Raw genomic sequence first — 27,599 nt, forward strand, 5'->3', positions numbered from 1 at the left:
CCAATTGCTATTCCATTGGTTGTTTTAACGGTTTTTCCGATTTCTTCTACCACACCCAATTTGCTATCTCTTAGGGGTAAGAATTTCTGTTGACCACACCAAAGTGCTATCCCTTAGGGCTAAAATTGATTTCGCCAACGATCATCCCCGTCACCCCCCCCCCCTTGGGGATTAATTTCTTCTTAAAAGCACCTAAGGGAAAATATCGACTTGGTTCCCACGCTCTGGGGCCAGAGCGTGGGACCATGTGCTTCAGGTGCACTACGATACTCAGATAGATAAGGACACTGTATTGGATCTTTATGCACGCCTCCACCCCGGCATTTGAAACTAGACACCCTTTTTTGATTCTCTATCCTTGAACACAAGACGGAACATTTTGTTTTTAATTTCCTAAGATTTAGGTTACCTAAGTAGAGAAGCATTATCTGTACTGGATTAGGATAATGAATGATGATAAAGTCTGTACTAGCTAATAAGTGCAGTTGGTAATGTTGAAATTATTTGAAGAGTTGATTGAGAGGAGAGGGGTTATACTGAGTTGGAAAAACAAACACCCCGGCTCAAAATCCTCACTACGATTGCACTCGCAGGCATTTTTAGGCAGGCGCCGGGGAACGAGGCTAGCCTGTAAGCTGCTTGGGGATGATGATGATTCAGTTTTGTGAGATTCTTGCAACAGCCTTGATACAGCCAGTTAACAAAAGAACCTCAAATAGGCATGTCGGTACTCGAGGAACTAGTGATTTAAGGGGGCCGTTAAAATTGCAGGACAGGATGTTTTTCCAGGGTAGATTACAAGTTAGAATGGATTTTCTTTACAAAACAATTTCTTCATGCTGGTTTTCGCATCTTCAACAGATTGATGACTGATTCATGGTCTGTGTATTTTTTCATATAAATCTCATAATAATATATTATATTATTAGATTTCATTTGACAAAGACTTAATTAAAGGGTTGCAGTGGGGTCAATTCTTATTCAATAATCCTTTGTCAAGGCAAGCTAACCTGAAAAATTGCACAGAAGTCTTTGTTGTTCTCTACATAATCTGTCTGATATTGTGAGTATAAAAAGAGTGCAAGGACATAAAAGGAAACAAAACAAAACAAAAATTGGCATAGAGAAGCAATCACTTATTAATGAAAGATGTCATATTTCCTTTTTTTACATATTACAATACATTCACTTCCTCTCGAGAACTACATTGCAGCATAAATAATAAAAAAAGACACTCATACAGTAGTAGATTGATATAGATCTTTTCACAAACAAGACAGTCTGTAACGGGCTGATCTTTTGCTTGAAATCATGTCTTCATGGCCTCTGGTTGCTCTATTTTATGTCCATGCTTTTCAAGCTCAGCCCTGAAATAAATAAATGATAGTGTGTCACCAATTAGATGGCATTTTGTCAAGCCATTGAGGCTTGCTAATAATTGGAAGAGACCAAAAGGAGCAGGCCTCACAACAACAGTCAAAAGATGCAGTTTTCGAAGTAGTTGTTTGTTCAAAGTTTACCGATTTAGTCTCCAGCCTTTTCTATTTTTATATACTACAAGACACACAATTCATAGCAGGCTTCTAACATACTATCGGCAAAATTGAAATAAAGGATAACTCAAACATAATATTACAAGGTCTTTAGTTTTATTTTCCCTGATAAAATTTATTTTTTTCGCTAACATAAAAATTCCACATACATTCCTTTATAGAATACTGACAGTAGCCTTTGGCTGCCTGTGAAAATCCTACAAATTCTAAGGTATTCCTGTACCTTAATTGATTTGAGAAGTCATCTTCTAGTGTATCATCATCCCAGTTGTCCTCCCACACATGGAGATCTTCTTGATCCTCATCATTCTCTGCCCATTCTGATGATTTTAATAAGGGCAAAGCATTAGGGATAAACACACATGGCTGCAATGTTCTACTGAAAGAAGCAATGTATAATTGTAACTTGCCTATGGTTACTTGTTAAATACAGTTTATTTTGTTCTGATTCTGACAATTGACGATTTGCAGACTGCTAGATCAGTATAATGAAATAAATTGTATTGTATTTAGCTCTGCATCTCATCATTAAACATTTTCTGTATCATAACTTGAGAAGAATTTGGTGTATCGTTACTTGGTACAGTATATATTTATTGTGAAAAAGAACAATCACCTTGACCAAAGGAGGCAATTGTGGAATGTTGATCGGACAACAAATAACTTTGAACAAGAAACAGCTGTTGAAAACTTATGCCCATAACATGAACATATCTAGCATGCTACCATAATATGCCGAGAAGATTGCGTTTGTTTCTTAAACGATGGTTTATTCAGCCAACAAAAATTGTCAACATACAGAAAGAGTCTTTTGAGATTTGATCATTCCTTCTTGAGTCTTAAAATCCTTGAAAATGACGGATCAAATAATTTCCAATGCTTTCTTCACAATGCTTTCTGATAAGTAATAGCTGTCTTTTGTTTTTCAGAACCAAAAGTAGGTTTTAGAGGCAAAAGAATAATTGAGAACTGACCAAAATCACATTTAAAGATTAACCCACAAAGATGAGATATTTTGACTAACCCTCGGCAGGAAATTCCTCAAATTCGTCGTCCTCTTCGAACAAACCGACATCAGTCTTCTTCGCGGTGCCCGCCATCTTGCTTTTCGATTAGTGAAAAATGTCTTCTCACGATGGTCAGCGGTTTAACACACAGGTAACCCATAGGTGAGTTCCAAAGTCAAAAGCGACACAAAGAATCTATGGGCTAGACTTGCTCCAGGGTGACTATGAGAAAGTCTACCAGTGGGATACAGACGTGAATAGTCAGGCTATTATCATCATCACCATATAACAAACCATTATCAGATTATAGTTAGAAAATAGCAAGGTTTCAAAATTGCATAAAGGGGGACGTTGGGGTTTGCGGTATTGCGTTTTTTTTATGCGGTATTGCGGTAAAAAAAAGTTTCAAACGTGCGCTGATGCGGTATTCGTGAACCCTGCGGTGTGCGGTATCGGCCGTTTTTTTAAGCGGTATTGCGGTAAAAAAGTTTCAAACGTGCGGTGATGCTGTATCCGTGAACCCTGCGGTGTGCGAGATTTTTGCCTTTCAAACCGCGGTATTGGGGTAATTTTGTCCGTCTGCGGTGCGCGGGATTATGTATTTAGCTTCATTAGATATTCTTTAGAGAAAAACATCAGAAACTGCATGAAGACTACGATTTTGCCGGCAGCCATCTTGGAAATAGAGCCTAGTCCTAACATAACGTTTTAGAAGTTTTATCCCGTTTGCGATGATGCAGAGGGACTTTGAGAGCTTAGTCGGTACGGTTCGTGCAATAACGCTTGTTCAACGAACGATACTGTATGCAGTATGCGGTAATGCGGTATTTTTGGAAATTTTGTGCGGTATTGCGGTATTGAGCACCCCCTAACCTCCCCCTCTGTATAGGCAAAATCACCCAAGGATAGCAAATATTAAGCAAAACCACCCAAGGATAGTCAAAGAAAATAAAAACACATGGAGAATAATGATGATGATGATGATGATGATGATGATGATGATGATGATGATGATGATGATGATGATGATGATGATGATGATGATGATGATGATGATGATGATGATGATGATGATGATGATGATGATGATAGTGTTGTTGTTGCTGGTCAGAGACCCCTTTCTTCCATTAATAGAATTTGGATCGACTGGTAGTCTTCATGAAATTATTCACATAGGCGTAGACTTGCCTAATGATAACTTGAGTTATTGAATGGTGGGAAACTCGACAGTGCAGCTCGCAGATCGCCCAAATAGCTTAGAATTTCATTCAGACTACATTGAAGACAAAACAGTTCAAGTACTAATATTATTATGATTCTTAAGATTTTATTTCGTAGTAGAATGAACGGACTAAAAAGTGTAAGTTACAACGTAGCGTGATTACACACTGTGAGCTTGGGATACCTGTGCTGTAATCTGCAAGTCTGATCTGCAGTGTAAGTGTCGCATACTCCGGGACTCTCCAGAAAAATAGACAGGGGGTAATCGTTGCATCTTTTAGGAATAAAATTTCTACCAACTGCAATCCCTTAGGGGGTGTTGAAGGAATTTTCCGATTTTGGCATCTCTTAGGGTAAGGAAATTCGAGCAACTGCTATTCCTAAGGGGATGTTTAACATTTTTTCCGATTCTGTTATCCCTTAGGGTATAAAATTCAACCAATTGCTATTCCTAAGGGGGTGTTTAGCGTTTTTCTCTCGATTCTGCAATCTATAAGGGTCGTTCAAATTCCTTCGACCACACTCAACTTGCCATCTCTCAGGGGTAAGAACTTCTGTTGACCACGTTCAAAGTGCCAACGTCTGTTTTTATCGGACTTATAGTGTCTAGTTTACCTTGTATTGCGCCTAGCGAGCTGAGAATGAACAGGAGGTTAAAAGGAAACTTCACAAACATACTAAAGTCTATCGTTTTGTATTTCTAAAGTCGTTTTAAATAAAATTTTACGATTCGTGGTACCGACTAAATTATTTAGTATAATGAGACTCGATGAAATACCAGACTCAACCGTCACGTTGTTAAATAGCCCCTGGGGGACTCCCATAAAAATTTACGGGGTGAGCACTTTTGGTGTGATTAGCAGCACTTCCGGCCCTAGACAGCACATTGGGTGTGGTCGAAGTAATTTCTAATCCTAAGAGATAGCACGATGAACACGAGCACTTCTCTTTTTTTAACGCCCTTTGAGAGTGTTTCAGTTCAGCTCTTAGAAACAAAATTGGCAAACGCATATTTATTGGCGAAGAAGGGGGACAATTCTTGTGACTTCAAGTGTGATAGTACACAAACGTTATTTTCAATTTAAATCAGTTTATGGTACATCTCCCATTGGGCCTAATCGCACTAGGAGGACAAAGTTTGTCTGGCCGGGACATACAGCCAGACAAATTTTGTCCTGGCCGATCGATTGGCTTATAAATCGTATAAGCAGAACTCGACCTAAACATCAATCAAAATTAGACTCGGACTTATTGCGTGAAAAAGCCGAGTTGCAGAGTTTGTTTACGTTTGATCACGATTCTTCCTTGGAGTATTTTTGCACAAACCGTCGCCTTATTGGTAGTAAATTCGCTCTATGGATATCAAGAACAACAACTTCTGCTCAAGTCAAGCGGGATGTTAATTGAAAAACCTGTCAAATTTGACGTTTGGCATAGCCTGCGTGCATCTAGTCTCCTTCGCAGCCCCGGAGCGTTGTGTGACTCCGACCGTTGCTGTGCGAAGGAGACTAGCGTGCAGCCGGTTTCAAAGTTCTTATTGTATAAGAATTTTTTAAAATTCTTATACAATGGATTTAAAAATCCGGATGCACGCAGGCTACGTTTGGCCACATAGTTCTGACGAGCTCCAGAGCAGGCCAGCGGCGCCTTTAAAGATTTTTCGGCTGCGACTAAAAATGTCCTACCTTGGGTACCAGAGCCTCCAGACTTCTCTCGCCCAGTGACGCTTAGCCAAAATGCCTCTTGCGGAATTTTTGCTGAGCGTCATTACTGGGATACCTGTGGTAGCCCAGTCATAAAATGCAACTGTTTTTTTTTTCTGTCGTCCATTGTTCGAAAACCTGCCTAGTTACGGCCAATGTTGTGATGTTGGTATGAGACATGATTGATTGACAGCTCACCCTCTCTTTGAACTTATCTCGCCGCCGACACACGCCCGGGTATGCGACAAGTGCTGGGCAGGTTTTGAACAATGGAATCGAGCGTTGTTTCACTCCCTTCCTATTTTATATAGAACCTAAATACGAAGTTACGTTCGGAGAGGGCTCGGGCTCGTCACGAACACTAAAGAGGCTATGGTTACAAAGTACCGTTCAAATGTTTCGAGACTTGAAAACAACGATCGCTAGGGTTTTTAGACAATAGAAATAGTAATATAAAAAGAGGCAACCAAAAAGGATTTAGCTAACTCAGAAGGCAGGAGACATTTTGGATTATAAGGTTAGAAATATTTTATTCGCTGAGTTCAATATTCAATATAAATTGGGGATTCATTTTTGTTTATTGTATAAAGAAATCGCTGACAAAGTATCCTAATTCCCGTGGTTAAGTGGTCAAGGTCGTTGCATTTGATTCCGTAGGTTGCGTAAAGACTGGGTTCGAATCCTCTCCCACTAAATATTTTCTCTTTTTTTCTTCCTTTTTTTTCCTTTTTTTTTTTTAGATGTTGGAGTCTTATACCGTTCATCTATACATTTTTTCCGGGGGTCATAAGTAGGGGCAATCAACTTCCCCATATTCTGGTACTATATAGGTGTCACGGCGTTTCCTAGGATCTGGCTATTTTTAGATGCGCGGATTAGCCAATCAGATGACAGGCGTAAAAAATTGACTTTGTCTCAAAGATTTCAAAATGGCGGCCGAGAAGGGGGAAAATGACGCTTGCTTTTAAAAGTCTCCCTACATCGTCATATGCCTCCTAATTTCTGAACCCTTTTAGCCGCAGAGAAAAAAACATTTTCTCACTAGCCTTGGACTATTTTTTTTTCTCCATAAGTGGACTCAAACTTTGTTACGAGGGCATTTTTTCTTGCTCTTGCAAAAAATTAGCCTGCTTGCAGGCGGTACTCGGTTATCATCGCGGAAAACCCTCTCCGTTCGATAATCGGGCGCCATATTGTATTCTAAGCCGCACGGTTCCTGGGGGCGAGCGCAAAAACGGACGTTGTTTTTGCGCTCGCCCCCAGGAACCGTGCGGCTTTGTTTTTGCGCTCTGTCTTGTTTTTGTTAAATATTTTTATTAAACGAGCTCTTCAAAGGTGGAACTGTTTGTATCAACACCCATGACCTGTCCTGGACTGACTGTCCTGATCTGGTAAGAAATTGTAAGAAATATCCATGCAAAAGTATACTAACATAAAAGTCAACCTAAATATGGATATTTGTGTCTTTTTTGTAAATTATATTTCCATTTAATTAAAAAAATTATACTTGTTATTTATGATCTGTTATGAATACTTTGTTCAAATTTGACTTTCCAAAAAAAAGAATGTGACCTCTTGGCAGACCAGAAACTATAATAGGTTTTATAATCATTACAAAAGTATCTATTCTACTGCCCTACGCCATCGCAACGCCTAGTTACCAGAATTTAAAACTGTGTCATGGCTGCCATCTTGAATTTGAGATTCCAGCTCTCAGATCCATGTTATTTGTGCAGTTAAAGGCCCGATTTGCGATTTAATTCCTGCATATTTTACCATAGCCTCAATTTCTACCAAGTTATTTTGGAAAATCATCTCAGCTTGGATTGATTTCGCTGTATTCACTCGTGTTTACATTTGCGACCCAAGTGCGAGACACGCGGCTCAAGATAAGAAGTAAAGTGCTGACTGCTTTAGACTCATACAGCTTACTTCAAGACGTAATTAAATGTGATCTGGACACTCATGAATGGAATCGAGGCATTTACCTTGATTGCTTAATATATTTTGAAGTGGAAGTAGTTTGAAACAATTGATGGAAATCGTCTCCCACAAATCGCTTTGTCGATGAATCTTACTTTACATCGGACACTTGACCGGCTACCCTAAGATGAATTTTATTTTCTTACTATAAAATATCTTGATCTCTCTTATTGAATGTCATCATTTTAACCATGTCGATTTTAATAAAGTACAGCATAGGTGTTGAAAGTCATGTAAGTGTAAAATATGTACTTAAATCTATGAAATTTTTTTTGGTACTTTGGTGCTTCCTTTAGATAAGCTTAAGTTTTATTATTTCCCTAAAATACCTTTATCCCTCATTGAATATCATTTTATTTTTATGGAACATTTTCAATTAAATCTAGAGATTTGTAATATCTTTGTAGTGTTGTTGATCTTGAAAATATGTTTATGCTCTTTAAACTTCAATCAAGTCTGGATATTCTATAGCCCTCTCATTTGACTTCAAAATAAATAAATGTTGTTGTTTACTTGTAACTTACATTTCAATAAAATTATATTGTTAATACAATAGGACTTACTTTGGGTGTTAAAATAAATTTACCCCTAATTGATAGCACATTGAGGGCAGTGAACCAAAGAAATGTTTAAGAAATAACAATTTTAAAACACATTTTCAGCTTTCCTTAATCTTATTTCGGTGCTAACTCTGATGTTGGGATAGTATTTGAAGATAGAACAATCAGCCCTGTCTACTTTCATGAGCACACCTCGAATCCACCCCACACCTGAAGAGACGATGCTCTTACCTTTCTTGCCCCAATCAGTGTTGTGATAATGGCATTTACAATAAAAGCAAGATTTTATATTTAATTTTTAATTAAATCCAAAGTAGGCAGTAAAATCTTTGTCACACATGTCACACAAACAAGTTGCAGGTCTCAGGTATCCCAGTCAACCCTGCGTGCAGGGTCTAGTTGGACGAGAGAAGTCTGAAGGCTCTGGTACCAAGGGTAAAATTGTCCTGGTCGAACAAACGCATTGGCACATGTTTCCTGCTAGTGTTGACAAATTTTTGCCTAGTGAGTAGTGCGAATTGCCCCATCTCCCCTTTCTATCAAGTATTCTTTGGAAAGCAATCGGTCGATGATGTTTGAAGCAATGCGTCTGGTGGTAGATTTTCCGACGATGTGACTTCCAATTCAGAGCGAATGGCCTTATTATTCACTTGTCTCTTCCTTTGCTATGGCCATTGTTTAGAATTCGACCGGAAGTAAATTGGTGCGATTGCCGCAATATACTGTATATGAAAAGTTATGGGAAACGTTTAGGGTAATACTTCCTAGTATTACTAATACTTACTAGACTGAACTAGTGATAATGGAATCTGGAATGTCTATTACCGCCCCCACACCACCTTGCCCAAACAAAAGAAAATAAAAACTGGAAAACAACCAATCAGAAAGCGTACCTTTCTTCATTGATAAACACCGCGCGCGGTAACACTTTAACTAGTTCCTCATCAACCATGGCTACAGTAGTCGGACTCCTTCTTCTTGGCTTTTTAGCAGGCACTGGCTTCTCGCACGATTCCCTAGACGATGGCCATGGGCAATATACTTTTGCCGATTTCACGGCTCGACTCCATTCTCGAGACACGTTGTCTTTTACTGACATAAACAAAATATTCGAAAAGCTTTACTTCGAAAATTGTACTTCAACTGGACGAAAACAAGACTGTAACAGGGTAAGAAAAGTACTTTTTGATTAATAGTTTCGTGTTTTTTTTAATCTTTTTTAAAATAAACCAGTTTAAGTACAAAAAATATCCTTCCAGAACGCGACTATGAGCGGCGTTCGACACGAATCAACGATCATGATATGATCACTAGTCTTACTTTCCCGTATTTCATTCGTTTTAGTGTTTTTCCCCGTCCGATCTCGGTCTTAGCTCATCTACGCTGTTAAATGCGACCGAATTTGCCGCGAAATCCGTGGCGATTGTTTACTACCTTACGCCAGGACAGAATGCCGGACTCGCTAACTTGAGTGCCGTGTGCAACACGTCGATAGCGGTTCCCAACAACCTTTTCGCCACGATTAGATCCAAGTACGGTGCTAATAGCTCACATGGGATCACCACACACGCACTAGATGGAATCCTACAGGCCATTAATACAACTTTAGGGAAGAATCTCTCCAAGAAAAAGGTATGTCGATGTTCAATCACGTTTTCAGAGTTCTATTGAGCTAAGTCATGCGTAAGCAATTTCATCAGAATTTAGTCATTGCGTGTTGTGTGTCATCATGGAGTGGCAGAGCCGTCTCGAAGTTTATAGGGTCAAGTCTTATTAGAAACTTCCCTTTATCCTGGTTGAATGTGTGTGATAGCTATCCATCGAAAGGAAATTTATGAAATAAACTTCAAAACTGTATAACGAACTGTATTATAGCTTATAGTTAAGTAGATTAGACTTTGCTATTTTTATTTCAAACAATTCAGCATTGTTTTTTTTGTACAAAAGCAACACGCCGTGGAGCCCTCCTAAGAATGTTGTTAAGAGTTTTTTATATAGTTAAAATCTTTTGAAATGGAGGTATAAGTGTTATAAATCCGCCTCGATTCAAGAAGATCCGAATTTTTTTTAAGAAATCAAACACGGGAATTGAAAGCAAACTCTGGATAAAAGGTCTTTTGATGGATTTCTGACACACAGCGACATAAGCTTATTGGTAGGAATCCTTCTAATACTTTAGGCTCCTAGCGAGTTGCTGTTTTCATGGGACGTAATTAATATTCTTTTTTAGTGAAATACTTTCGTGATGTGAAAGGAATGCGTAGGAATAACTTTTACAAATGACTGGCCAAGCAAAGCTTATTTAAGCTTACTTTATAATCTGACCCCCCCAGCCAACAATCCTCAAATGTGAGGGGCAGGCTGTAATTGGTAAATAAATAAATAAAATATTATTAAATAATAAATAATAAATTAAGCTGAGTCATAAGTAATTCTGTTATTTTTAATGCAGAAGCCAGAAAGACATTTACCGTTAGGTTTGTGTTAGATTAGGATTAGTATTTTCATACAAAGGTGTCTCCATAAAAGTTATTAAAAATCTAGGGTAATTTGAGCCCCTATTTGCTTAGTTCGCCTTTAGGCACTACTTGTAACTTCCATGTGACTCTTATATAAATTCAGCTTAGCTTAGCATACTGCTATCCTAAGTACTATATAAACTGAATTATATAGTCTGTTTGTGTAAGCAATGACTCTTGGTTATTCAGGAAAATGGTATGAAACCAAAGATATAAACTCAGTTAATGCGTGCAAACTTTGTGCAATCATGAACTTGATACATGTTTGCTTTTACCAAAGCTGGAACGTTATTTTCACCACATTTCATTATGTTTCGATTTTCAGCTTTTGCCTGTGTCAATATTCCTGTTTTTCTTAATCTAAGTTGGGCTGGGTTCCTAGAAAGATGATTAACACTAACCCAGGGTTGAATGTCATTTTTATCCAATCGATTGTCTAGGTGGCCATACTTATCCCTAGGTTAGCGCTAACCTGCTTTCTAGGAACCTGGCCCTGTTTACTAAATAAATAAATTCCAAGTTTGGTATATTTTTTTTCCCTGAGATTTTCTTTAGATGTTGTATTTTTCTGATTAAAGCATCTTTGAATTTCCCAAACAAGCTACCAACGTCACCTGTTAAACCTATTTTCAAAAATGAATATTGTAAGGTCTAGCATCCCACCTTCCTACCAGCATACAAATGTAACATCCCAAACTCCAACTAAGAATATTAACTCATGATATAAAACTAACTTATTCCATATCTATATATATAAAGTTCCATATTAGATTTTATTTAGTTTTAAAAGTGATTAATTTTTATACCTTCTTATAATAACATCCTGTTTAGTGCTTTAATGCGGAGTCCATAACAGAGGGTGTCCATGCATCATCTGGTCACTCTGAGCATGGAGGACACAAGGAAGAGACTCTAGATGAACATGATTTTGAACACGCCTGTGCCAGTATCGTGTCTCACCTCTACCAGGGCTACTGCATTGGTGAAAGCCATCATGACCATGACCATGCTAAAAACCTTCCAGATAAGAAATTCTTTCTGGATTACCTTTACAAGAATAAACAATACCTAGATGAAGATGATCTATCCAAGATCGCCAAAAAACTTGGAATAGCAATCAATGCCAAACCCTCATCTGAGAGCCATGATGGTCATTCCCACAAAAGGAAGCGTCGAGCAGCTGAAGCCACCCCAACAACTGCCACACCCCATAACCAGACGGTATGATAAATAGCAGAGTATAAAAATTAAATAATCCCCATTACCCACTATTCGCCTTAAGAGAAGGATATAGTGCACTCTACTGTTAACTGATACTATTACAGCTGGGTATTTATTGTTGCCAATGATAAGCTGTCTTTAATCTAATAACAGGGTTGTCGGTGTGGTAAGCATGGATAATATTTCCACCGAGACCACAGATACTGCATAGCAACTCACTCAGGGCCCTGGCTTATCACTGCTGCATTTAGACTCATGGAAATCTCTATTGTTTCAGTGCTTCACTCTTGATCAGATGCTGGAAGTGTTTGGCATTGACCATGCTATTGGAGCTAGTAGGCTCTACTTCAAGGAACTTTGTCCAGCATTCATTCAACAAGCTATCAGTGGTTCTTGTGCTGCTAAAGCTTCTGCCACCAAGAAAGAGGATGCTGAAATGGCAAAGGGTATGTATCTGTATATACATCCTTACTCGCTTTTAAAAATAAGCTAGTAGTCAGATATTCCAATGTCCTCCAAACTACTTTCACAACTGTTGATGTAATAACTTGAAAATCTATTTCCCCTATGTGCTGCTCTAGGAAGATTTTTGACCAACAATCTTTCTGCCTTTAGCCATTAAAGTTGGTATTTATAATAGTTATAATAATCTTTATTAATAATAATCTTTGTTACTTTTATGTCATTTCTCATTGTGTTGTTGCCGTTAAAACATCCTATCTTTTCATTGAAAGGGTAACACTTAAGTTGGAGCTGTGCTCTGTGTGTTCGCATATTGTGGTAAAGCCTTATAAATAAATATAAATAAAGGGATGAATAGTCAGACTTCGATGATAACTTCCAAAATCTTCTGCACCCCTCTACCCAAAAAAGTTTTCATCATCAAAATACTAAGAAAAGCCAAGAATGATATGTCCTAAGTTCTACATCCAAGTCACTAACTGCAGTTTGTTTAGGTTATTTTATCTTGCAATCCCATGTTATTATGTGAGTGTGCTGTCAAATGCAAAACTAAAAAAATACTACTAAGAAGATTGTCACAGAATAGACAATATCTGAAATTCTTCACCTCTCTTCTCTGTTCTTAACTCTATCAGTAATCTCATTTTTTGTTTTAAACAGTCTGGGGGTATGGTTTCCTTGCTGTTACCATCATTAGTCTAGTTTCAATTCTTGGAGTTGTTACTATTCCATTGATGGACAAGACATTTTACAAGAAGGTGCTGGCACTTCTGGTGTCTCTAGCAGTAGGTACTCTTGCTGGGGATGGAGTTCTTCATCTGATTCCACATGTAAGTTCTTGGAGAAATCCTATTGCTTTTGGCTTTGTTAAAGATAGCTTTTTCATATTTATATTTTTTGAATAATGATAATTATAATAACTGTTTTAGAGGCATTTGAAAAAAAAACTCAATACTAATGATAGAAAAATTCAAACCACTTTATATATAATATAATATTAATAGTAATATAAGGACAAAATCTAATACTGAATTAATAAACCTATTTCATATAATATTGACATTTCCAGCCAATCTGATATGATGTGTTTTCCACAGTAGGGTGGCAAAATAAAAAAAAGGTGACCTGCTTAACAGGGCTACCGGAATTAAGGGCTGATGCGGGGCTGCATAATTTGACCTTTTTGAGACAACCCCACATAATCTTGAAAATGCGGCATAAATCCCGCATAATTTGGAAAAAAATCGAAGAATATATAACTTAAGTGTAATGTTTTCATTTCCTAGGAATTTTTTTCCTCATTTCAGTAGAAAACCTCAAAAGATCCTCGTAGAACTAAAGTTTGTGGTTCGAAAACGACTAGGCATTCCATACATTTAGCTGTTTGGGTTTTGCTGACTAGTAATAACAACTAGGCATTCCATGCATTTGGTGCATTTGGCCGTTCGTGGCTTGCTGACTATAGTAATTATATAACGAGCCATATTATTGGTAGAAGGGAAACCAATCGTTTTTTAGCATAGAAAGAAAACACATTTATTGTAGTTTTCAATGGAAAAGTCTAATTCCTTTCTGTTTTCTGTCCCCCATGATGAAACAACAAGGATAAATTCCTTACTAAACAAAAACATAGTGAGAAAAAACAACAAGAACAACAAAGCAACATAAGTCACAGCTTGTGATTGCACTAAACAATACTTGGTTGGAACCTTCCATGAGGATGATGATTTATTGTTTTGTTCTGTGTGTTAATGTAGTGTTGTTGGAGCACTCAAGAAATCTGTGCTAGGCTCATTGAAGCAGCTACACATAAAAAACATGTGGTGTATATAAAGACGTTTTTGAGCGAGCTTTAATGTTCTAGCAAATTTTTTCAAGGGTTAAATTCTCCCTTTCCTCCAAGATTTTTTTTGTGAAAGACATTGTGCAATCTGCATAATTCCTGATTTCTAGCACAAAATTTGTCAAAATATTGCACATAATTTCCGGAAAATCCCTGCATCATACCATTGAAAGGCTTAATCAACAAAAATGGTTTATTGAAATAAAAGATTGTCTTTGTTCACACTTTGTTTTCAGTCACACTTGCACCCTGTGGCTTTCCTTTAGGTTTAGTTCACATTTTTTATAAAGTTTTTTTCTGTGGATGTCAATGATAACTTTCGAATTCTTCCAATTCTGCATCTATCACAACATAACATTAATCACTACCGAAACAACAAAATGTAAATACAACTGCAAAATGGCTTCCGTCACCAAAAACTTGTTGCCACTCAGATACAAAAAACTCAAGGTGTATGTGTGACTGAGAACAATTGTTAAGTTGTTCTGCATTGTATTTTCAGGCGTTTGGTCTACACAAGCATGAAGAAGATGGTGCACAAGATCATGATCACAACAACGCTTACATCTGGAAAGCTGTGGTTGTCTTGGCGTCCATATATATATTCTTTGTTTTCGAAGTTCTTATGCATTTCGGTTTAAAAAAGAGGGTCCATTCACACAGTCATGTTGATGTAGAGGTAAGATATATGGTTTTGAATTTTTTTTTGTATTATGACAGGCTTACTTAAATTTTAAAACCTCTTTAGTGTTGTCTGGTGCCTGTTTTGTGTTCATGTTCCTTAGTTAGTGGTCACACTTGCGCTAAAATTGTGCTAAATTAATACTTTTTTTTGTGAAGAGAACTGTTCCCAAACCAGTAACCTATTATTGCATGAATCTGTAAGTATGTCTGCTAACTTAATTGCAGCATGACCACCAGGACTTGCTAGTGTTTTCTAGCACACAAGGTCGTGACCCTATTCTAGTGTGTGCTAAATAAACATGGCTAGCACAAGTATAAGGGAAACCTTAGTGTGCTCATATGTTATATAGAACATTATCTGATCGTTATCTATCTACAAGACCCTTTTGTAATCTGATAATATCCACCCCCTAAGGGAAGCAAACATAAAGCATCTTTGTTAAAGATTGCTTCTAGTATTTTATGTGTCATTTTACTTAAGAGCAAATTCTTTTTTTAATCGCACCCAATTTTCCTTTTGTAAAAGGGACCCACTTGATATATATTCAACTGTATTCAATTTCATGACAATCTGGTGTAGTGGATTATAGAAATATTTTGTGGATGATTTGTATGAGATAATTACTTGTGTTCACTAGATGTGTGCTATTTAAGTAATTCAGTTAAAATAATCATTGCAAATCAAAAATCCAAAAAAAACCTTGTTTTATTGCAATAGATTCCTGGGCCAAATATCCATAATCTGAGTGTGAAACGGAAGTGCTCTAAGCTGGAGCACCACGAGGGGACACCACCAGCTGACGATGAAGATGAAGAGCAAAAGGATATTGTTTTGACAAATGTGGTATGCTATGCTTGAATACTGATTACTTCGAAAATATTCTTTCACAAAATTAAGGGAAAAACAGCAGGTGAACTCATTATCAAACTGTCCTAATCTATTTTAAGTATGATGGCCAGACATCATAGATTAAAAACAGCTTGTATTTTACTTTGTAAGGATTTGAAAGTTATCAATGTCAAGTTAGCCTTAAAAAACTATATGAACATTTTCTGTCTGAAGTATAATAGAATTGGAAATGTCACCTAAACCAAACACTCTTCTTCAATCATATAACAACAGCGCCCTCAGTGTCACAGTCCAGCCTTTCAATACTGCATCCAAGTATTTTCTGAAACTGAGAGCGGTGATGAATCCTTGCTTGAGGTATAGTAAACGTCTGTTCTCTAAAGTGGGTATTTTAAACCTCCTAACACATAATCTCACCTAGCATTAATCACATTTGAATGTGTGGACTGAGGAAGTGACTGTTAAAGAGATTAAAGGTTATATCCTTTGAGCAGAATGTTTTCTCGCAAGTATTTTTTCTTAAGTGCTTGTCATGAACCTGGAAGCTAATAATATCTAATCTTAAACCTTAAACCCTAAATATCTTAAGGTATGAAATTTAAACCTTTAATATCACAAGATTGATTTTTAAATCTCAAAAGAGCATCTCCTCATGAGGCCATTACAAAGCTGTAGTAGACCTCGAAATATTTGGGTAGGGGGGGAGGGGGCACAATACTGAAACATTAAGCAAATATTTGGGTAGGGGGGGGAGGGAGGGGGCACAATACTGAAACATTAAGTAAATATTTGGGTAGGGGGGGGAGGGAGGGGGCACAATACTGAAACATTAAGCAAATATTTGGGTAGGGGGGGAGGGAGGGGGCACAATACTGAAACATTAAGCAAATATTTGGGGCACAGCCACACCCCTTTGGTCATTTACAATATATATTTTTTTAAATGGGGGGAGGTGCCCCAGTTTGCATTTCTTGAAAGTGTAAATGTTCATTTTAGCTTATTGTTTAATTGAGTCAGCAAGGGGCAACCAGCAGTTGTCAGCGTCATTTACACAATGTTTTCCTCATGGTGACACATTGTGCAGACCTGAGTTTTTTAAATGGGAAGCAATTTTCCATTTTTAGCTCATGGTGAGCTTTTCCTTTTTATTTTTAAATATCGGAATTACCGCCTCCCGCCTTCATCCCGCCTTTTGGTATGCTTGAGATGGATTGATTTGCTACAGTGGATACAAATCCCATATTTTGTTTGTTGGTCAGGTTGTGAAGGAAAATGGACACACTGCCGAAAATGGGACAACACCCATTGCACCAAAACAGCCACATCACAAAAAAGAATCACTGATGAAAGCACTTTCCCGCAAATCTGTCTTTAAAGCCAATGGCGAAGATGAAGAAAAGCCAAGTGGGATATCCTCGGTAGCTTGGATGATCATCATTGGAGACACAATCCACAATATTAGTGACGGTCTAGCCATAGGTGCTGCCTTCAGTGAGGGGGGATCCTCGGGAATTTCTGGTGGAATCAGCACTTCCATAGCTGTATTTTGCCATGAGTTGCCACATGAACTTGGTAAGTCCATCTAATGATTGCAGCTTTCTCAAAAATATTTTAGGAGCAGGTTATTGTGAGTTTTGAGGTGGTTTGGTGCCCACTAACCAAGCAAAAATAATGTATTGGAGACGGTCAAACATCCAGAGGAGGCAGTCTTGATTGTAGAGTAAACTGTCATGATAATATATTGTATTTTGTGTTTTGTCACTAAATGTTGTTGACCTTTTTAACTTGGTTTCTTGGTTATTTAACTTGGTTTCCGTGGTTGTGTGTCTGGTTTGCTATGTGTCTAACCATTCTGTTGAACCCAGGGGACTTTGCTGTCTTGCTGACAGCGGGAATGAGCGTGAAGATGGCTCTCCTCGCAAACTTACTGTCTGCCTGCTCCTGTTACCTTGGCCTTATCATTGGCATTGTGATAGGCCAACAAATGGAGGTGCGGCTCTGGATCTTTGCTGTCGCTGGAGGCATGTTCATCTATGTGGCTCTGGTTGACATGGTGGGTATTAAATCAACTCAGATGGTTGCTTATTTTTAATGCATAACACCACTCTAACCCAGTTAGTTTGTGTCTACAATTCTTAACTACATTCCTACCCATTTTTTTTTTCTTGTTTACAATGGATAACTTCACTCTAATACTTTTCTTTGCTTGTTTTACAAAATGGATGACGCCACCTTTGCTTGCTTGTTTTACAGCTTCCTGACTTGATGCACAGTGAAAGCTTGCAGACTGATACATGGAAGACTTTTCTTCTCCAGAATATTGGTATTCTAACCGGCTTTGCCCTTATGCTCATCATTGCTGTCTTTGAAGAAGACTTGATGGCCACTAAGTTTTAAAGACGACACTATTTTAGACATATATGCCAAGGAACATACCGTACATGCTAAGGCACTTGTCTTTTGCTAGTATATGGAGGTGATGTGTATCCAGACGTTTTCAAAGGTTATGATATTTTAATATAGCATCCTTTATTAGTTTAGTGCATTGCGATTCGTGATTTGACTATTGTAATGGTCTGTAAAATAATTGTTTATAACTTTTCTGCCTCAGAAATGACAACATTTGACAACATTTTAGTGGCATGGTATTAATGACAAAGGAATTGGCAGTGTATGTTAAAGGGTTGCTTGAAAAACATGACTTTGAATTACAGATTTGCTGATTTGTAAGTCGACGCCCTGAAAACTCTTGGTCATGCCCCTATATAATGTATTTTAGCTACCTTCAGCAGCTGAGATTACCTGCATTAAATTGTATTTAATTTTGATTTGATTATGTTATTGAAAATTTCACAATCAGTATTTTCAAATTACTGCACAATATTTAATTTTATTTTGATGTGGGGAAAGTGCGATTGAAACTATTTAGGCAAAGCCCAAGTTACTGAACCACATCACTATTTTTGTTTTCAATATTTTAAGTGTATTGCACCTTATTTATGCCGGGGTTTAGTAGTTATTTGACCATGTTTAGTGGCATGGTGTTATTATGACAAAGGCATAGGCAGTGTGTGTTCAAGGGGTGTTGCTTGACATGCTTAACTTTGAATTACAGAGTTGTATGTCGACTCCCTTAAGACTCTCATCCGTGCCCCTGTATAATGTTTTTGGTTAATGAATTAATTGTTATTGTACCATAATTGATTTTTATCCGATGCGGCGAAAGCAGGAGTAAAATTTTGATTTAGGCAAAGCTCAAGTTACAGAACAACCACTATTTTGATTCTCAATAGTATTTGTTGAATAAAACGTATTTTGGTATTTGTTCGGCCTGTGTGTATTGGGGATTTATTGTAGGATTGTTGTAAGGGGATTGAATAGGGGGTCCAGGGTGTAGTAAGGAAGGGGATGTGTACAGACGGTTTAGTGGTCATGCGGGAAGGAATAGGCAGTCTCATAATAGTGGAAGGAAGGGGATACGTACATAGGGTCTAGTTGAGATGGGGGGGGAATGAGATGCGTACGGGGGGTCTTGTCATAGGGGAAGAAAGGGGATTGAATACAGGGTGTCTAGTTGGATGAGAAAAGGAAGGAATGTGTACAGGGGTCCTAGTTGTCATGGTGGAAGGAATGGGATTGAATAGGGGGTCTCATGACGGTGGAAGGAAAGGGATGTATACAGGGTTTATTTGTCCTAGGGGAAGAAAGGGGATGTAAATAGGGGGTCTTGTTGTCATGTGTGAAGGAAGGGGTTGAATAGGGGGTCTTGTTGTCATGTGTGAAGGAAGGGGTTGAATAGGGGGTCTTGTTGTCATGTGTAAAGGAAGGGATTGAATAGGGGGTCTTGTTGTCATGTGTAAAGGAAGGGATTGAATAGGGGGTCTTGTTGTCATGTGTGAAGGAAGGGATCGAATAGGGGGTCTTGTTGTCATGTGTAAAGGAAGGGATTGAATAGGGGGTCTTGTTGTGATGGGGGAAGAAAGGGGATGCGAATAGGGGGTCTAGTTGTCGTAAAGGAAAAGAAAGGGGATGCGAATAGGGGGTCTAGTTGTGATGGGGGAAGAAAGAGGATGCGAATAGGGGGTCTAGTTTTGATGGGGGAAGAAAGTGGATGCGAATAGGGGGTCTAGTTTTGATGGGGGAAGAAAGTGGATGTGTACAGGGGGTTTAGTTGTCGTAGGAGAAGAAAGGGGATGCGAATAGGGGGTCCAGTTGTGATGGGGTAAGAAAGGGGATGTGTACAGGGGGTTTAGTTGTCGTAGGAGAAGAAAGGGAATGCGAAAAGTGGATGTGTACAGGGGGTTTAGTTGTCGTAGGAGAAAAAAGGGGATGCAAATAGGGGGTCTAGTTGTGATGGGGGAAGAAAGTGGATGCGAATAGGGGGTCTAGTTGTGATGGGGGAAGAAAGTGGATGTATACAGGGGGTTTAGTTGTCGTAGGAGAAGAAAGGGGATGCGAATAGGGGGTCTAGTTGTGATGGGGGAAGAAAGGGGATGTGTACAGGGTGTCTAGTTGTGATGGGGGAAGAAAGTGGATGTGTACAGGGGGTCTAGATTATAATCTTCAGTTTTGCGCACCATTTTTTATTTAAACTTATTTTGCGTTTGCCCCAAACTAAGGGGGGCTTACGCTAATTTCTATATATAATTACAAGAAGTGCAGTGCGTGTTATAGGTGCAGCTGTGGGGACCTAATCGCTTGATATAAAACGCTTAGTACTTCTGATGAATAGTTGAGTATTTTATAACCTCCTTTTAATAATTGGCCATTCGCATCAATGGGAAAATCAGATAACAGAAATAAGGACATTTACGTTTTGCGTGTCAGACAGTCCCGACTGCTGTTAACCGTTTGAGCAGGAGGTTTTGCCTGAGGGCAACATACTTTGGGCAGTGAAGGACGCAATGAATAGGAGACTCGCAGAAAAAACCGCACGAACAAGCAGGCGTGAACTTGACACCTATTTTGAATACATAAAAATTAAGGGCACAGGCACCAAGGCGGATGCGTGAAAGACTTAGAAAAGAAAACCCATCCATAGAAATGTCAAACGGTCTAAAATAAAGTAATCTTGAATATTATTGCATTCTGAATTCTTTTGTTTTTAACTACCTAGCCCGTTTGACTGCCTAGATGAGATGTATAAACTGTCCCTTAATTGCGTAGTCGAAGGAAAGAAAGACTGTCTAGAGCATTCTGTTCTTATTTAAAATAATTAAATATTTTGCGCCGATCTGAGTGAACCCTGCGATCGTTAAAATCTCTCGTTAATTTGCTTTGTATCTTTGAAAGGAAAGTAAAATTTATGTCCGTGACATTGGAAGGCGGCTTGTAACAGATTCCATTTTGCACAGAAAATGAATTAATTTTCGTTTCATTAAAATCCGTTTCAATAGTAGTATCAGTCGATTAATCTCTTAGGACCCGCCTGCGTTTAACAGACAAATTGCGAAGACACGTAAACAGCCACGCCCCCGTATCGTGTCCAAACGAATAGATGGATAATACCTTGGAATTGATATGCTATCATTTTGAACGGAGCTGTTAAACTATGTTTCTGAGGCTAAGTTCAAACGTCGTATTATCCATGAGCCGTATTCCATGCAAATGCATGCAAATGAATCGAGTCGATTGTTTTATCTCCATTTGCATGCATTTGCATTGAATACGGCTAATGGATAATACGACGTTTGAACTTAGCCTGAAACGCCAAAAATGCGAAAGTTTTGATTAAGAAACAAGGAGGCAATTTCATCGAATTTGTGAGCCATGTCTTGCGCACCTTTGCATGACCAAATAATAGGTTGGAATCCCTTGGGCCGGGGTTTGGTGCACAACAGAACTGGTCAAAAAAAACAAAAACAAAAAACAGAAAAGTTGACATATGCATGACGCCTAAGAACAAAGATAAAAAGAAAGTCAATTTAACCTGCGCAAATTTATAAAAGATCGATAACTAAAAAGCCCTATAGCTGCCCTGTAAGTGACTCAATCACTTCCCATTGAGCACTTGCCATGTCATTAAATTACTTATCAGCATTTTCTTCCCTAGCTTGGTTCCCTTTGCCGAAGGATTGCGCGTAACGCATTTGCAGATTGTATCCATAATGAAATGGCATCGCCGTAGCGTTTTCCCTCGTAGGCTTGTATTCCCGATTCCGTATTTTCGGAACGTCAAGAGGCTGGATTACAGCGTTGATGTTAGGTTGGAAGAAGTAGGTGATTGAGTATCGGCTGTGTTGTGGCGAGTTCTTTACTCGGTGAACTGGAGCTCGGTAGAGTCCGTTTGTCAAGCACTCGAGTGCATCACCCAGCAACACTACCAGGGTACCTAAAGGCAAATCAGTCAATGTATCTATAAGTCTTTAGCGGAACCTCTATAAAACGTTCAAGGGCACCTAATAATATGCCGACAATGTATCCATACCGTCAATGATCTAATAAACGCCCCCATCTAGAGAAAGCCCCACTATGCTTACAAATGTGTATTAGCGCCATTTCTAACAAACGCCCCCTTTATTCAGTCGTCCTTGGTTGGGCTGCACTCTATTGCAGCTTACAGTGTAATTGGTGGGATATCTACCGTTTTGTTTTTAGAGAACGGCGACCTCCAGCCCGGGCGTAGTAGACAGTCATGCATTTTATGGTTACTTGTATATACCCTTGTTTGGCAGATTCATTACCCATTTGGTAGCTTCTCGGATGGGGGTACATTGAGGATAGCATTGTATCACTTACCTTGTATACGGGTGGGATATTAACCAGAACCTCGTTAGTTTCTATGAAGCATTCTTACCCATTGTGGGGTGGTTGACGTTATATTTCTTACTACCTTGTATTGGTGGGACATCGACCCATTCCCCTTGCTTGGTCTGCACCTGAAGCCCCCCGACCGGATCCTGGTGCAAGATGGTGACGGCCTCGTAGTCAGTGTGTGGCCCTATCCCCCACCCCGTGGGGACATGTTTGTCAGTGCACACAGCAGGGTAGTGCCACAAGGTGAGGTTGTAGAATGGGGGGTCGAATATCTGGCGTAGAAGATCCTCTGGGACCTCGAGTTCCTGCATGATCGACTGCGTCATCACCTTTCTGTGAGATATTGATTGAGAAAGTGTATGAACATTTTGCTGGCACGATGTCATTTGACGTATTTCGGTTTGGGGAGGATGAAGAGCCCCAACATTTTACTGCTGAACGGCGAGCTCTCTCATAAGTCATCCATATGCCGGTGCTGTTACGTTTGGCCACAAAATGGTGTGCAAAATGGACGGTTTCAAACTATTTCCTTATTCTTGTATAAGTCCTTGGTGTTTTATTCTACGGAGCACATGGATATCTTAGTTGCTCACCCCAAGTTTGTCATTGCTGTGGTATAATCGTTCAGAGAGCTACAAAATCCTGGAACCAGCCTCTCACTGGGCCACGTGTTTGGAGCCACCATGGGAACACCAGCTTGTAAATCCTTGTCATCTGGGGACGCGTCAGGGCCAAGAAAAAAACCTTCTTTAATGTCAGGAAGACCCGCTGTCTTTTCCGCCCCTAAAACAATATAAACATATCGACCACATGTAAAAGACATGTCCAATGACTTTAGGAACATGATAAAACCATAATCAAAACTACGTGAATTCACCAATAATAACTGTTTATTCAGGTTGTTTAAGTTTTTTTCCGTAAACTCGCGCCTGTTTATGTTCGTTGTAGTAGAAACAAAGTTTATGGTTAGATTCCTTCCTTGAATCTAGTTTTTCTTTAAGCGCTAAGTGCGGAAATATTATTCTAGGTCACGCCCTGCAAGCCTTTGTCGTCCTTTAAGGAATGGAGGGAGGGGTTGTGTCCCCAAAACACTGGCCATTCCTCCATCAAAAATCACATACATTTTCCAAATGGCCGAGGGGGGGGGGGGGGTCGGTTCCCACATGGGGGTGGGGGTGGGGGCTAAACAAGTTTAGGGTACGTCGATGGGGGGGGGGGTCATAAAAGTTTCAATGTGGGTGAAGAGGGGGGGGTCAAAAGTTTCATCCCTTAAAAGTAGGAACTTTTTTTATTTATTATTAATGAAATGAGCAATCAAAATGCAAGAAAAGCTGTTTTTTACTCGGTAGTAGTTCATTTAAGCTTGACCTATAGGATCAATAAAAAACAACAACTGAAATATATGCATTTGTAAAATGTACTAGGGATCTAGTACGGCAGGTTTTTATAATGTGTAAAAAAGTCTGACTCGGAAACCTTTGCTTTTGACACCCCCGCGAGGGCCAGATCTGGGAGATCTCAGACCAAGGGCACAGGACAATTTTTTCTTAGGACAGTCCCATGCGGTAAAATATAACATTGTCCTACGTGATATGGACTAGTGATATGGCATGCACACGTACAGTATAGTTAATCGGTTTTCTTGTCTTGACAGATCTTGTTAGATGCAGATTACAGTTTACAGAGAGTAACTGAACAGTCTTAACACAGAGTACAGTTGCAATATTACTATTTTGTAAAAGCTGATCATTAACCCGACCTCGCTACAACGATATTTTCAATAAATTTTCCTTTATATCGTAAAATCTAGGGCCTCTTTCTAGCGATACCTCGATTTTACGATACATTTTCTTTCTACCGAGGCACATCTTAAAATCCAGGTTCCACTGTATTAATGTAGTTTTGTGGATTTTTAAAGAGAAGGAGGGGGGGGGGGGGGGGGGGGGATTAAACAAGTTTTCGGGTTTCTCCTGGGGGGTCAACAAATTTTTTATGTTGACAAAAACTCAAGTGAAGTGCCGCTGAATACCAACCCCCACCTACCCCCCCCCCCCCCCCACCCCCACCCCTCGGCCATAAATAATTAATACTACTGTTTTTAAGATGTATAACTCACCTTTCTCAAAGTATCCTCTGAACGCTTTGCTTTTTTTGAACGACAGCTCCTGTTTGTCTTTAAGCGGTAACTTGAATAACTGTTGTGCTTTTGTTTCAAGTGTAGTGATAGTACTGTCGGAGATTCCATGATCGGTGATATAGAATGCGCCAACATCCGAACATGCCCTCGCAATAGCCTTTGCCAGTCCCGACTCGCCGACTGAATTAAAAGTTAACGCCTAAGATTAATTGTTGGCGCCTAAGATTAATTGTTTGGAGTAAGATTTAATTTTCTCTTGCTTTGCAAAAAGGTCTCTAAATCTTCTTGTCGCAAGCACACTCGTGAATACAGTGTCCTCCATTAAAGCTTAAAGCGGCTAGCCTCGGGAATTTGTTGACCGCTCATTAGAAGTTTCCGTTTCTTATTTAGCCAAAAAAGTGCCAAAATAGGGCTCCACTATATCAAAAATAATAGAGTCATTTGAGGAAAATCTGGCACTAGAGGTGAAATACAAAGGAAAGTTTTCAAACTGGACCAAGTTTACGGTAAGTACGAGAGAGAAATTTTGGGCTGGGAATTTTGGCCTTTTTTATGTACGAGTTGTTATACGATTTCCAACTAAGATGGGTGAGTCGCACAAATAGCATAGGTCAATACATTTATCTCACCTTGCAAAAATTTGGATATATTGATTATCGGCACAGAGGACATCTTGACTAACTAGGCTGGTAAAGCAACTTGTCCTGGGTTAAAAGCAGAGAAATTGGCGGTAAGTCTTTTTAGAGGTCGTGACCGTGTTAGATTTCCTTGTCTAGCGTGATTGGTACACTAAACAAAAATGCTTTCAGTCGTTCTGTTAACCTAAATTAACGTTTACCAGTATAAAATATATATGTATTTAAAATAATATTTTCGTTACTTTGCGTTATGCCGCGTAACAGTTAACACTTAATACGCCTGAATTTTATGCGACGTTTAAGGCGGTCTTTAAACTAGGCCTAATAGAAACCAAGTACCATTATACTAGCGTTCTTTGTACTGATAAGATCGTGCATTTTTGGACTCTTGTGACGTTATGCAATGCCTTACTTATACTTACACTAAGCCCACGCCCAACACAAAACCACTCACTAGATTTTGCTGTTGTAATATGTAGAAAAATGGAAAAAAATGTACTGCGACGGACTAACATTTCGCCTGCTTATAACTACAGGCTTAAGCGTTATGAGGTCATCCTATTTGCTTACGCTATTAGCTAACTATTACTGTGTACCATAAAATACAAAAATATCAACCATAAACTGCTAAAATAGCACAAGTCAATTCTTCAGGAACAAAACTTTGACATTCTTGATACGTTATTGGTAGGAGCTAGGATCATGAGCTAGTTTTACCTTAGAACAGAAGGAGTCAGCCCTGTGCTTGTGATGATGTTTTTTCTTGCGGTAGCATTTTGCTCTCTTATGAGTAGGGTCACCAAGTACTCGATAAGTACGCGGGGCATCCAAGTGGGAAACACGATACCATGAACAAAAACAGAGGAAAACGTGAAAAAAGCACCTATTTTTGTATTTTGCCAGACAATCTAAAGAATGGTATAGATTGGAAATATATGCTTTGTTCATAGTATAACATATTTGAGCGGGGCTTTTAGGTACCACTTCGAGCTTGCCCTAGCTCGAAGTGGTACTTAACCTTTTTTTATAAGAGATCGATATTGCACGCGAGGCATTCAAGTGAAAAACACGAAATAACGAAAAAAAAAAAACAGGAAAAAAACGTAAAAAATACCCAATGTTATATCTTACGGGAAAGTAAAACTCAACAAAGTTGCGTCTGAATATGTATACTGTAACTGATTTGTGCGCGCGGGGGAGGATGGGTAGTCTCCTGCGCAGCCGTACTTAGTGTCAGTCTCGTTCGTGGTGAGGGATTCGAGACTGACACTATGGACGGCTGCGTAGGAGACTAGAGGAGGGGGGGGGGGGGGGGTTCGTTCACCCATTTGGCGGATCGTTTTCTCTTAGGTACTCTTCTCGACCGCATGGCGCATGGGCGTAGAAATCAAAAGGCGTTCTCCATTAAAAACAAGTCCATCACGCACACTTAGTTCGTCTCTGTAGCTATGATACGGTGCCACTAAGGCTGGTAACTCTTCTATTTACTCTGAGCAGCCACTCTGTATGACATCCTTCAACTGCTACAAGTAGTCATCTTGAGTGTAGGTGTCTCGATCTCTCGTCCTCTGTTATCGGCAGTTTACAGCATTTATCCGTTCAAATAATCCCTGAGTGTTCTGAGTTGTTGGTAGAAATTCCCTACTCAGCGTATAAGCGAGGTACATTTCTGGTCCAGACTTGTTCTTTATGTGTACAGCTCACTTTTGCGCTTCCAGAAATATCCCCTGGAGCCGTTTTGGTGCAGTTCTCAAAGGCTTGATCACGATCGCGGCTAGAGGCTTGTGGTCTGTCTCTACCTTCACTAGTCGACCATACAATAAGTGAGTGTTATACGGCAAGCATTTCCTTTTCGATCTCGATATTGTAGGATTGTTGTAAGGGGATTGAATAGGGGGTGGAATGGGGGGAGGAATGGGGGGAGGAATGAGATGCGTACGGGGGGTCTTGTCATGGGGGAAGGAATGGGATTGAATAGGGGGTCTCATGACGGTGGAAGGAAAGGGATGTATACGGGGTTCATTTGTCCTAGGGGAAGAAAGGGGATGTAAATAGGGGGTCTTGTTGTCATGTGTGAAGGAAGGGATTGAATAGGGGGACTTGTTGTCACGTGTAAAGGAAGGGATTGAGTAGGGGGTCTTGTTGTCATGTGTGAAGGAAGGGATTGAATAGGGGGTCTTGTTGTCATGTGTAAAGGAAGGGATTGAATAGGGGGTCTTGTTGTCATGTGTAAAGGAAGGGTCTATTTGTGATGGTGGTAGGAAAGGGGATGTGAATAGGGTGTCTAGTTGTGACGGGAGAAGAAAGGGGATGTGAATAGGGGGTCTAGTTGTGATGGGGGAAGAAAGGAGCTGTGTAAAGGGGGTTTAGTTGTCGTAAAGGAAAAGAAAGGGGATGTGAATAGGGGGTCTAGTTGTGATGGGGGAAGAAAGGGGATGCGAATAGGGGGTCTAGTTGTGATG

General features: G+C 39.3%; 3 protein-coding genes across 4 annotated transcripts; 1 reads left to right on the forward strand and 2 right to left on the reverse strand.

Annotated features, from left to right (window-relative positions):
* Positions 1–1,115: 1,115 nt before the first annotated feature.
* On the reverse strand, positions 1,116–2,707 carry LOC116604276 (26S proteasome complex subunit SEM1). Its single transcript, XM_032366433.2, has 3 exons — positions 2,578–2,707; positions 1,777–1,873; positions 1,116–1,367 (listed from the first exon to the last, which is right to left on the reverse strand). Exons 1-3 carry the CDS (start codon positions 2,651–2,653, stop codon positions 1,310–1,312), a joined length of 231 nt encoding a protein of 76 aa, XP_032222324.2. The 5' UTR covers positions 2,654–2,707; the 3' UTR covers positions 1,116–1,309.
* Positions 2,708–8,938: 6,231 nt separating this feature from the next.
* LOC5521141 (metal cation symporter ZIP14) lies at positions 8,939–18,927 on the forward strand. 2 transcript variants are annotated; one of them, XM_032366429.2, is made up of 11 exons: positions 8,939–9,196; positions 9,372–9,659; positions 11,378–11,767; positions 12,045–12,213; positions 12,890–13,059; positions 14,575–14,751; positions 15,475–15,600; positions 15,880–15,963; positions 16,866–17,178; positions 17,472–17,659; positions 17,860–18,927. In XM_032366429.2, the coding sequence occupies exons 1-11, from the start codon at positions 8,978–8,980 to the stop codon at positions 18,001–18,003; spliced, it is 2,268 nt and encodes a 755-aa protein (XP_032222320.2). In that variant the 5' UTR covers positions 8,939–8,977; the 3' UTR covers positions 18,004–18,927. The 2 variants fall into 2 exon arrangements, with proteins under 2 accessions (XP_032222320.2, XP_001641064.3); XM_001641014.3 differs by lacking the exon at positions 15,880–15,963 and having other exon boundaries at positions 8,940–9,196.
* A 2,428-nt stretch (positions 18,928–21,355) lies between these two features.
* On the reverse strand, positions 21,356–26,203 carry LOC125561083 (probable iron/ascorbate oxidoreductase DDB_G0283291). The gene is made up of 6 exons (XM_048724294.1): positions 25,855–26,203; positions 25,129–25,203; positions 24,479–24,679; positions 22,956–23,145; positions 22,439–22,695; positions 21,356–21,937 (listed from the first exon to the last, which is right to left on the reverse strand). The coding sequence occupies exons 2-6, from the start codon at positions 25,169–25,171 to the stop codon at positions 21,633–21,635; spliced, it is 996 nt and encodes a 331-aa protein (XP_048580251.1). The 5' UTR covers positions 25,172–25,203; positions 25,855–26,203; the 3' UTR covers positions 21,356–21,632.
* Positions 26,204–27,599: the final 1,396 nt, after the last annotated feature.

Source organism: Nematostella vectensis, chromosome 2, assembly GCF_932526225.1.
Source record: "Nematostella vectensis chromosome 2, jaNemVect1.1, whole genome shotgun sequence".
NCBI lineage: Eukaryota > Metazoa > Cnidaria > Anthozoa > Actiniaria > Edwardsiidae > Nematostella > Nematostella vectensis.